At 39.4% G+C, this 12,608-nt stretch overlaps 1 protein-coding gene across 10 annotated transcripts in view; it reads right to left on the bottom strand.

The window, feature by feature from the left end:
* Positions 1-2,689: 2,689 nt before the first annotated feature.
* Positions 2,690-12,608, bottom strand: part of LOC128877864 (forkhead box protein P1) — a 392,211-nt gene continuing 382,292 nt past the window's right edge. For 9 of the 10 annotated variants that reach the window (XM_054125470.1, XM_054125467.1, XM_054125468.1 and 6 more), the window contains 3 exons: positions 9,554-9,629; positions 8,682-8,794; positions 2,690-7,875 (listed from right to left, as the gene is read on the bottom strand). In XM_054125470.1, the coding sequence (XP_053981445.1) occupies positions 7,626-7,875; positions 8,682-8,794; positions 9,554-9,629 (439 nt within the window). In that variant the 3' untranslated portion in view covers positions 2,690-7,625. The remainder of the gene's footprint in view (positions 7,876-8,681; positions 8,795-9,553; positions 9,630-12,608) is intronic. The other variant, XM_054125469.1, reaches the window with a different exon arrangement.

A 12,608-nucleotide genomic window follows, 5' to 3' on the forward strand; every position in this document is an offset into this window, starting at 1 on the left:
TAAAGAAATTTATAGTATTCAGTTTAAAATTGAAGTAAAACGATCATTTCGATCTATTCATTATTATCCTGAACTAATTTTCAAGAAAATTAAGGAAAGCAGCTTGCCAATCATATTAAATATTTCTCCACCAAAATAAAATTCGACACCTCCATTAATTTCTAATCTAGCAGCTTCTGATACTTCACACAGGACACTCTGTGAATTCAGCACTGACCACTCGATACCTCTACTCTGATATGAATCGCGATGGGCCCATTTCACGCCACAACGAATACCAAAAATAGTAATTCGACGCGAGGATAGAGAACCGACGCTCGCGAAGTATTATCTGGCCGACAAAACGTGGAGAACACGAACAAACGATGGAACTATAATCGGAGGACTCTGAATCCCGTCTTTCCTACGCTCGTACGAAAAAAGTTTAAACATTCTTTTTTTACAGACCTATTCGAAATATACAACAAACATAACAGGGAACGTTTAAACATATACAATATAGAATATTCGCAAGGTAACAGTGGCTACTATACAAAAGTTCGTGAAACGAAAAAACATCTTTACGGTTCTCTCGATCAACCGTTGGTGTACATCGTTATACTTCTTTTTCTTTTTTATTTCTTTTATCGATTGCCTTTGTCTTCGCTCGCGACACGATTAGAAAGAAAAAATGAAAAATCGTCGTTGGACAAAACGAGGGAGTGTCACGTGGTCGAGCTACCGGAAATCGACGGTCGTCGCCTTCGTCCTCGGGGTAATTCGACAATTTCAAAAGTAAAAATTAAATGCAGCCAGGTGGATACGCGCAATGTACTCGTGTCCGGTGTGTACGTGTTGTGTATGCCATGTATGTAATAGATTTTTATATACCACACTATTCGATAAACTCATTCATTCGCAGAAAAATGACGCAATGTGTTCGCAAATCCCTAATGCCTCGACGAGTTCAACTATTTACAGGAGAGTCTTCTTCTATGTTATATCAAGTTCTTAATCCATTATACACAATACATATAGACTTAGATTACGTAATTAGGTAGCGTTTTACGCAAAAGCGAGTCCACGCGGCGACAACGTACGCGAAACTTTCGTTTCTTTTCCGTTTTTCGGTTTCACTTTTTCGGTTTTACTTTTTCGGTTTTTGACGTTCGATGACGCGCACGACGACATGCACACGCATACGCGCACTCGTTCGATCCCTTTCTTTCTCTAATACTAAGAAATGTACGAATTTTTGTATCCATGGGGAAGTAGTTTGAATGATACCAGAAAATAAGCACCACGCTTCTATTTTCGAGGAATAAATTCATTCTTTGATAAGAACGATAAATGAAATTAATGGAAGAATAAATAATAGAGTTAATAAAAATAAAGATCTCTTCGCTTCTGCTTTCGAGAAATAGATTTGTTTAAATATAAACATTCCACTTTCATTCTTTGAATTGGATTGTTGAGCTCAAGAAAAATAAAATTTTATAAAATATATGGTAGGGTAGTAATCATTTTTAAGGCTAACACGATAAGAACGATGAATTAAGTTAATGGAATAATGAATACTGGAGTTAATAAAAATAAGAAGCACCACGTTTCCATTTTCGAGAAATCAATTCATTCTTTGAATTGGATTGTTAAGCTCAAGAAAAATAAAATTTTATAAAATATATGGTAGGGTAGTAATCATTTTTAAACACAATAACAACGATAAATGAAGTTAATGGAAGAATAAATAATAGAGTTAATCAAAATAAGGAGCATTTCGCTTCCATTTTCAAGAAATACATTTTTTTAAATATAAACATTTCACTTTCATTTTCTGAATTGAATTCCCGATAAATTCAAGAAAAATAAAATTCTAGAAAATATGTTGTAGTAGTTCAACAATAAATGAAGTTAATAGAATAAACAGTTATGAATAATGGAGTTACTAAAAAGTCTATGAGATTAACTGAATCTACCAATTAACTGAATTTTTCAATGTTTACAAATTTATTCCTCGAAGACGAAAATGGTACGTTTCTAGATTCTTTCTGAGATCGTTCAAGGTGTCTTCACCTACGATTAAACAAATAACGATTACAAAATTCTGATCACAATTTGAGACTGTCTCCTGTTACGGCGAGGGGTTGAATTATGCGAAAATGGATTGAAAGGTATTTGGAAATAGGTATGCACGACACGCGAGCGGAACTTGGACGTCTAAGCTATTTTACACGCGGAATGGACAAAGTAGCTAACACAGGAATGAAAGACTATAGAATGATCGTGACGTCGTTAAATTCCAAAGTTTGAGCGGCGCGATTTATCAAGGGAAACGAAACGGGAAAGCTGCGAGTCGATGTCAACCCGAGCGCGAGTTAACTGTTTTTATCTGGTTAAAAGTGTATTGTTAATTTGAATTTTCGCTTTATGCCGGAGGAATCAATTTACGTTTAATATGTCAATGAAAATCGATGCACCATTAATTGCTAGCACTCTATCGATCCTTTGACTTTATGCAAGTTCAGGAATTTCCAATTCATTTGGAATTGCATTTGAAATTCTGTATTCGTGGATGGGATTTCATCGTGTCAGGTTTTTATTGTCAGCATTCGAATGTGTTTTAAACAGATTCATGTGAAAAATTGTAAAAGATGTTCTGATAAAATCATTCTGTGACAACGACACATATGCTGATGATAGATCTTGCTGATTGATAGAGTCAAGTTAAAAATCAAGAATTTACAGAATGTTTATATGACAAATAATGTAGCTTCGTAGCTTTGTAGCTTGGTAGATTTGACAGCTGTGACAATTGTCTGTCTTTCTGACGCATAATCAACTGTCGCCCGATAAATGCTAGAAGAAGATCTTCCTCTCATCACAGACACGCTAATACATCGTCGCAGCGATGAAGGAGTTTCGCTTTAAACCTTAAAAGTGTCCTTGCAGTTCAGGAGACCTGGGGAAACTATCTACACGCGCGTCAGCCATCGTCACCGAGAACTAATTAATTTACAAAAATATTATAAACAAACGTGCCCACTCCTGTGCCGCGAGTCGAACCAAATATACACAGAGTGTGCTAAAAGTGCTGAGCCAAATTTTTGCTTAGTATTTACCAACAAAACTATTCTTTTAAAGAGAAATCATTTTTTGTCCGTTGGTTATGGATCTATTCATTGATTAAAGTCTCAAGTAATTCACTAAAAACAAAAATAAAAAAATGTACCTTTCCTTATTCCTTGACAGAAATGGACACAATTTGATTCGCATAACAGAGAAAAAAATGAGATCGCATAGCAATGTATTTATGGCATTAATTGGATTTGACCAATGTAGAAATTTTATTTATTCATTGTGAAATGCTTCATTTAATAATTCAGATTTTAATTTTTATTCAATCTGCACCTAGTCAATAGTTGTTCATCATTTACTCGTTACGTAAAATATGTTATTAATATAAGAGTTTGCTCATTTCTGTTCCTCCACTAAAATAGGAATAGCTATCAAATGCAATACTTGAAACAATCACCATATCACACGTGCCTCATAATTTCAAAAACATTGAATTTTAAACGAATATACTCCAACACTTCCCAACATTCATTACTGCTGCATTTTTCTTCAGAGTTTGCAAATCCCAACAGTTGACTTTACTAAAAAATTCTGTAAATAAATGCTCAGGCCTCTATTATAAATTGCATTCCCTATACAATCCCTATCAACATTCAATAAGAATACAATAACGTCACATTTAAACGAACAATAAATTTCCTTCTCAAATATCTCCGTAAATACCGTTACAAGAAACTCCGGTCGCTTCTAAACTCCCTTTTCAACAAATAGCAAACAATGTACATACCAAATATTTGGCCCACCAATTCAACCACAGCCCGCATCCAACCCCATCGATCGAACCCCATAGATCGAAATCTCCCTCGATCGTTGCAACGTGTTTCGATCAAAACGCAACAAACACACGCAGATCTCGTGGCGCGTCAACTACGACTGAAACGAATGATTCGTCAGGCAACGAATTAACTTCGAATTAACTTCAAACAACGTCGCGTTACGCCGGCGTGGGGCACGCTTTCGACCTCGTGTCTTTCCAGGGGCTCGAAGATCGACGAGCACGGCCCCCGAACGCTTCTGGACGCAGTCCCATTTCGAAAATTCGGAACCGAGCTTGATTACATGGGATCGGGAGTTCAGCGGGTGTTTCGGTGGAGGGAGGGGTCTGAGGATTGTCTGGGGGACAACGGAGAACGGGGCCATCGACATCTAATTCCTTATAATTTCGATACGTATACGTATTAATATATGTATATGTATATGCATACATAGTAATTTAATTTATTTATAAGTGTCCAACGCGCGTCCGCTTTCCGTCTTCTTCGTGCTTTCCGGTTCGCTTTCTCGACCGTCCTCGGTCTCGTTTCGTGCGCGCCAACCTCGCGAATCGCTGCGCGTTTTCTTCCGTTTTATCCAACGAAATTGTCGAGTTGTCGAGGTTGTTTGTTATATTAAAAAAGGAAATTACGACGACCAGGGCACGCGCGCACGCGTCACGTCGACGCGAACCGTCGACATCTATGACCGTCGATGCTACTTCAGAGACGAGCAAAATTGAATATTCCGAATAATAAATAAAGGATGAATTATTTTTCATACGTTCGTTCGATGTCAACTAGGATTTAAACGAACGATTGGAAATTTGTCTGGGATTGAAGTCCGAATAAACGATTAAATCGACGCTCCACGTATACTGACGTTTATTATTCGAGTAGAATTTTGCCCATCCCTGGACTACTTATGGTTAATCTCCTCTAAACTATACAGTACTAGGCGACAGAGCAGCAGACGGGCACGTCGGGATCACGTCCGCGGACGATCTCTTAACTTTAAGTGTCTGATATAAGAGGTCTCCTCCACTCGATGGGAGTCCCAGTTTCGTTAATGTCGCGAGAGACTTTTTGCGATTCTTAATTTACGACGATATATATTAAAGACTAAGTGTCAGTCGTTCCCAAGCGCGTACCCGCCGCCCAGCTTCGCGATTTATCCATTAAAATTTACACGGGGATTTCGAATTGGCTGGTGAAAAACAATGTCGTCTACGAGAGTCGCGTGGAGCATGTACAAGTCGCGTGTTGACGTTTCAAGCTTCTCCGTGGGCCATTTTTAAAGGAAAGTTTTGCTAATGTTCGATTGAAACAAAACTGAGTTCGTGGAGAATAATTAGTAGAGTGTAGTTAATATTGTTTTCTGATTGAGCAGATCATTATCTTTTTAAGGTGGCATATCATCCTGTGTTGCAATTAGTTGACTTTACTAAATTAAATTCTGTAAATAAATACACAGAGGTCTACTAAAAAGTTGCATTATGTACTGTCTCTATCAAAATTCAATATCAATACAACAATATTACTTTTAAACCAACATCTACTTTCCTTCTCAAATATCTACGTAAATATCATTTTAAGAAAATTCGTTTGCAAAAATAACGCTAAAATTGCACTCAATTTTCCCAATATCGTTTTAATCCTAACAAAAATTAAGTATGAAAAAAGACCCACGTTAAAGAAACGTTAACATGTAAAATATATATGCTCGACCAGCCCTTCCACCAATCTCTCGTCACTTTTATCATCTTCCTTCGAGACTTTCGCGCCTTTTCGTACGCATTTCGAGTTTACCAGCGACAGAGTTAGAAAAACGGTCAACGAAGCACCCGTTATCGATTAAAATTGGTTATCATGGCCGTTTTTTCTTTGATCACAGTATCGAAACACGCAGCACAATTTACAAGATTCGTCTCGACAGACGTCAGCCTCAATTTTAATATTTCGAATTGATCCAGCGTACGCGGGACGCATGCGCGCGCGACACTGGAAACAGGAAACGAGCAGAGACGGGCAAAATTTGACTGGAACAATTTTTGAATACTTATTAATAATAATGATGATTGAATTTTTTTTACTACAGCAACGGCTATCGTGATTAGACTGCGAATATTAAATCACGTACAAAAGTGTGCAGAATGTACAGTACAGATTGGACAATATGATAATATAAATATTCGATTTAGAAGGAGTGTATACCTTTTACATACGTTTAGCTTTTTTCATATACGTGTATGCTATAAATGTTTAAAATCCGCAGTCTAATTAGGGTATACTTAACCTCTTCATGCCCTTGGTCAGTTTAGTTTTTTATAATTATGATTACTGTCAATAATAAAAAGAACAAAATTTGATAATAACAAAAAGAATCGACATCGAAGAGGTTAATTATTTCAGTCTATAGCTCCAATTTTATGTATCATTTTAACACCAAAGCTACCGAGTTCAATGCAAACCTGTTCTAGGAAAGAGGAGCAGGTTGATGTACCAATAAAAATAATTCTGTATTATAATAATTGTCAGTAAATGTTGCAGTAAAAGAATTGTTGATGATTGAATATAATCAATTCAATAATCAGCAGTATTCCAACAGCCTAATTTATTATCTCCTCGAATTAGCGACACTATGCAATGATTAAGTTGATCTATCAATTAAATCAACTCTGTATTATAATAATTATCAGCAAATGTTGAAGAATTATTAGTAAAAGAATTATTGATGTCTGAATGACTTTAGAAAGAAACTCGAAGTCTTCTGTAAAATTGACTCGATAGTTCTAATATTGAAGCAAAAATTCCCTAAACAATCGATACAATCAGTATTCTCATTACTCCCTAATTTATTATCTCCTCTGTCTTTCACCACTACGCAATGACCAAGGCTGCGATTCAAAAAGCCATATCGATTCAAGTTTCATTGTACCTCTCGGTAGTTTTACTGTCAAGACAAACCCGGTTTACCAATAATTCCACGTGCTAAATACACCCAAATAACTTTACCCGTCTCTGGAAACGAGCTACGAGGACGTAGACCGACAGCGTCCTTCCTCTACCATCCCTTTTCCTCGAAGGGTGTCCGTCGAAACGCTACGAACGATCGCGGTGTTACGATTCGTTTCCTTCTTCATTTACTCGCTAATGCAATGTACACGAAAGAGATAGAGATAGAGATAGAGATAGAGAGAGAGAGAGTGAGTGAGTGAGTGAGTGAGTGAGTGAGTGAGTGAGTGAGTGAGAGAGAGAGAGAGAGAGAGATACATATGTATATGTATATAATTATGTTATATAGATATAACCGCGGTTCCGAAATGAAACGGAAGGAGAGAACAGAAAACACATCGTTGTTCGCATTTGCTTGAGTAAGGATATGGATCGAGGGATCGCGGTTCACCGCGTCGACTCTCGTCGACGTTCACGTCGCGACCGATTCACGGGACCGTCCAATGGTTTTGGCGGTTCTCGTGTTTCGTTTAGTGTTTTTCGTTAATTGTTTCTTTACCTTTAAAGCCGGCGTGGTTACGCGCCGCGGCTTCGGATATGATGAGTGCGGGGATATCTCTTTACGAAGAAGGAGTGGAGGGCTGGGGTGGTCCTAGGGGGCCTTCGTCGTCGTCTTCGTCGTCTTCTTCCTCTTCGTTCGCTGCGCGTCTAGCTGCTCGCCCGGTCGACGCCGACGAGGAAGAAGCTGGCTCTCGTTCCTCTCGAAGCGACTTCTCGAACCTAATCGTTGCCCGATGAGCGATACTACGCCTCGATCTGATCCTCCGGGGTCATTATGTCCGGCGCCATCGATAGGTCCTCGGCCATGTCCTCGTCCTGGCCCGAGTCGTGCCCGTGACTCTCGGGATACTCCCTCTCGTCCACCTGATCCTCCTCGCCCTCTTGCTCGACAGGCGCGTCGACCAGCTCCCGCTTTATTAATCTCGTGAGTTTACCCCCCTCCGGGCTCTGGCCCTCCTGCTTTATGTGCACGGCTGGTTCATCCAACGGTGACCTGTTGATTTCAACAGGGAACCCAAACGTTACGAGGACTACTTTTTGGCGACGTGAGGGACGCAGGGAGGTCGTTGGTTAAGGGTGGGAGAAACTATTAGGCGTAGAAATTAATTCTGGACTTTTAGTTTTAATTATTTGTAACTCTTAATAGAAGTGTTCATTCTGTGCTTTTACTCTTAATTATTTGTAACACTAAACAGAAGTATCCACTTCCCATTTTGTTAGATTATAATACTAGCCTCCACAGTAATAAAACATGCAAATTGTTTCTACAACTATACATGTATATCTTAATAAATAAATGAGTTACACAGAATTAATTTCTGCACCAAATACCTCTCTTCTGAAATTTGTTTATATTTACCCATTCTTGAATTGGACTTGAACATCCTACATATTTGGAAAAATTTCTCTCCGTTAAATAACTATCACTGCCTAAAGAACCCAACACACTAAACAATTCAACACCCTAAAAAATCTCAACAGTAGAAAGTGGTCATTCAATTTCCCTATGCATCTCCCTATGCATTTTGCCAGTCGAAAATTTATTTCATCTATTCGAATAAGTTGCCAAAATTTCTCTGGACCTCGAGTGAAACGTGTACGTTGACAGAACCTCAGGGAAACTTGCTCACGAATGAAATTGCTTCGAAACAACAGAAATTCCTGTGAAGTTGACCGTAAGAGTTTGGGAAACAGCAGAAGTTTCTTTGCGAAAACGGTTCGAAACAGCGGCGAGTTTGCAGCGAATGAAAGTGGCCAAAACGATAGAAACTTCCACGATGGGAGGCTGGTTCTACTTACATCAAATCGTTGTGTGTTAACACATGCTCCTTGTCGGGACTCGTCGTCGTCGACGTGCACATCGAGTTGCTCAGAAAGCCCATGTTCGAGTCACCGAGCGCCGCCTGGAAATACTCAAATTGCATTAGATGATTAGTCAAAATAATCAGTACGGTTACCTATCGTCGAGACTACGAAAGATACGTTAATTTTAAAGCGTAAGTAGATAAGCAGGGGTTGAAAAGTATTTCAAGAACCGGAATGACGTTAAAAGAATTATGCAGGGTGTCACAAACCAGTTACTACGATTTTTCAGGGAGTCCTTGAAAAAAATATTTCGAAGAGAAATTAAGAGTATTATTCAACTGTCAAGAAAATAGCAAGGTAAAGTTTTCTTTGGTAAGAAGATAGACCATGATATTTTAAAGTGAAATACATATTTTTAAATTGATGGTTTTGTAGGGGTCATGGATACGAATTTATTGAATTACTGTATTTCGATCTTGGTATGCCATTGAATTAAACAATTGAATTTAATTTACAAATTTACCAAGATGTTTAAAGTTTTAACTATTTCTTAACACAAACCCTACCACGACCGATCAAATAACCATCTTCCAACTTCTGTATACAGTTCTCATATACAATATATAAATTATATACAATTGTTACATGTATTATTGAATTTACTATCACGTGAAATACTTTTTCATCCAATTGAAAAAAGTGTTTCTAGAACATTTAATCGATCACGATAGAAATAGATGTAAATAAAGGTCGGTAGGCTTAATACTAAATGAATTCATCAGAACCTTTATACATGTAACATGTACAGTTATTTTTCGCCCCTTTTCAACCCCTGCCAACAGGTGCCATCGATCCTAAACAGTTACCTGGAGATTGGCGTTCAAAGCATCACCGTACATGGTCGGGCTGTGCGTCAGGGTTGGACTCTTCGACGGCACACCCCTACATATCGACAGAGAAAATTCTATTAGTAATCGTCGAAATTCGCCTGCGAATATATTCCCTGAAACGTAAACGCGTGTATGTAAGCTCTTTACTATTTATTTATTTATTTATTTTTTAGTTTTGTGTGAATGTATACGGGTGGAATAAATTTTCGAGAGTAAATTCGGGGGGTTGGGGGTTGTGGTGGTTCTGGGCAGAGGAGGGGGTTGGTTTGGTCGGGTGGGCGAGGGGCGGGGGGTAAAGATATAGAGCTTGTTGTGTACAATGTGTGCACGTGTGATTGAGTTTTAATATGTAAAAGGTATATAGATAAAGAGAGAAAGTGAGAGAGAGAAAATGGAAAGATAGATAGTAGATAGATAGTTGTAAAGAGAAGTATATATAGTATGAAAAAATGTAAACACGTATATATATTGTATTAAAAATGAGATAAAAAGAGAGGAGAAAAAAAGAGTTTCGAAAACTCTTACCCGTTCTTTTTCTTTTACCAGGTTTCACTTAGCTCGTCCAAACGATCCGCTCTTGGCTGAGATTGAGCGAGATTAGATTTAAAAAAGTGTCTATGTGTATATAATAGAAAAAATTCAAAAAGCGCTCCCGTTTCCGGTGGACTGTTCGCTCGAAACGAAGAAAAATCGCATCGTAATCGCATGCCTTCTTCGTTTTTGGCTTCGGAAACGACGTCGTGGCTTATGAACGGCTCCGAGGCTTACCTGTGTGCTTACCTCCGTACTATTTCGTCCGAAATCGCTTGCGTTTCTGTTTTTTTTTTCTTTTTCGGAACTCAACCAGACCGAGTGACGTACTTCTTTTCAAAGGATCGAAAAGAAGCACCGCTTTGGCTCCATCGCAAAAGAATCCACTCCGAGTTAGGCAAGAATCGATCATCGGTGACTTTCGAAATAGAAATTGCGTGGAAATCTTTTGCAATGGACGGTTGCATGCGAAGGAAAATGTAAGAGAAAAAATGTATACGACGCTTGGAGCCGTTCATCAAGTGACTAAGAGCGTCGAGAGTAAAGAGAGAGAGAGAGAGAGAGAGAGAAAGAGAGAGTGAAAGAGAAATATGGAGAGGAAGAGTTAAGTACAGACAGAGAGTGTGTGTGAGAGAGAAAGAGAGAGAGAGAGAGAGTGATGATGTAAGAAGAGAGAAAATTGTCGAAAAACGTTTATAAAAAAGTTGATTAAAAAAGTACGAGAAAATTTACCAAGGTGGTTGCAAAAGTTAGTAAACCGTGAGGAGGTACCTGAGTTAGAAGAGAGTGGTCGTAGGCGATGAACGAAGAGTATATCCGTATCATCCGAGATTGCAGTTGTGACGCTTAATTTACACAATTTACACATGCGCGAGTAGCCCTGACACACATGATCACTCACACCGAACACCATTCTCACGTCGAAAAAGCGTTCTAAAGGCGTAACAGAAGAGGAAGAACCAAACACGAACGCCGGTGAGGAACGAAAAAACGAAGAAAAAGAAAAAGAAAAAAAGAAACTAAAGTGAAGGGTGAACGCATAACTTAAACAACGCTTTCTGTCGACGAGACATGGATCGAAGAAACAAAAAAGAAAAAAAGAATACGAAAGCTTCACCTTTCCCCAACGAGGAACTATAGGTCGAGTCGCACTTTCTATCGCTACGCTACAGCTTGCACCTTAACAGCGTGAAACAAAAGAGAGAAAAGAAAGGGAGAACCCAAGGAAAAAGAAAATCAACGCGACAAACGCTTCGTTCCGAACGAGAAATCGTTAAAAAAAAAGAAAAAGAGAAATTCAGGGATGGGCGAAACCAGCCGATAGCGAAACGGAGAGATAAAGGCGGTAAAACGAAACGTTTGTTCACGCAAACACTTCCACATTCTCCCAAGACACTGCAAACGCCACTACGTAAGCACCATACAATTATAAGCACAGTGTTTTTCAGTGGTAGGATAAGTCTTACGGGGGGGTGGGGGTGGTTTTTTTCCTTATCGTTACGTTTTTTCTTTTTTTTTTTTGTTCTTAAATATATTTCAGGAACGATCAGATTGGGATCCTTGATTATCCATGCGAGCAACCACTAAACACATCAGGGATCCTGCAGCGTGGACCAATCGTCCTGTGGCTGGACTCCTGCAGGATCGTTTCGGGATTTAAGCTCTCTCGGGTGTGCTAGAGCCTCGGGGCTACGGTTCTAGTGACGTTTACGGGGATGTACTATGAGGGGGCTGTTACTGGACGTCACAAGCAGAGGTGCGCAAGATTTAAACCGCTAATAAACCGCGGGTGTCTGTTTGTACATTTTAATTGGAAACGTTACTCGTTCGCTCTCGCGCGTCCATCTTTCGCGATTATTTTCGCGGTAAAAATTCAGAGAGAATTACATCGAGACGCACCTCTGTTTCCGAGCGAGGGAGACAGGGACGATGCTATTGTCCGTTGATCAGGAGTTGGCGAGGCAGCTCGATTGGCTGTCGCTTGAGGAAGGGCGTGAACGAGATAGAGCGAGAGAGCAATAACTATTGGCGTAACGTTAATTCTTGGACACCGGAGACACGACAGAGCCGAGTCACACTATTCAGGCATCGGAATACGATTATGTAGTGTGATTGCTTGAGAAAAGGGAGAACCTGGGGAGGTTTAGGCGGAGAAAGCGTAATCCCCTGTTCCCTCTAGTTTGTAGGTGAGTCGACAACTCCTGAACAACGGTCAATTCTAGTCCAAGTCTCGGAGAAACGGGATTCTATAGGCGTTCGAGGCAGGCATGATGCGGAATTCGTTTCCTGGGGATTGGATAAACTGCGTAGAGCCACTGCCTGCTGCCTTGGTCGCCACTTCGCGACCGATCTTGCGAACAGTATCCGCGAAACGTCGAATCATTGACAATCGGAATGGACAACATCGCGCCAGAGAGTAAGAAAGCACATTTCTACCAAAAAAATACTAATTTTTACAAGAATACTTTTCTCGATTGATTTCAATTCGGAGCTAGAAGTT

The sequence above is a fragment of the Hylaeus volcanicus genome, chromosome 6 (genome assembly GCF_026283585.1).
Source record: "Hylaeus volcanicus isolate JK05 chromosome 6, UHH_iyHylVolc1.0_haploid, whole genome shotgun sequence".
In the NCBI taxonomy this organism is placed as follows: Eukaryota; Metazoa; Arthropoda; class Insecta; order Hymenoptera; family Colletidae; genus Hylaeus; species Hylaeus volcanicus.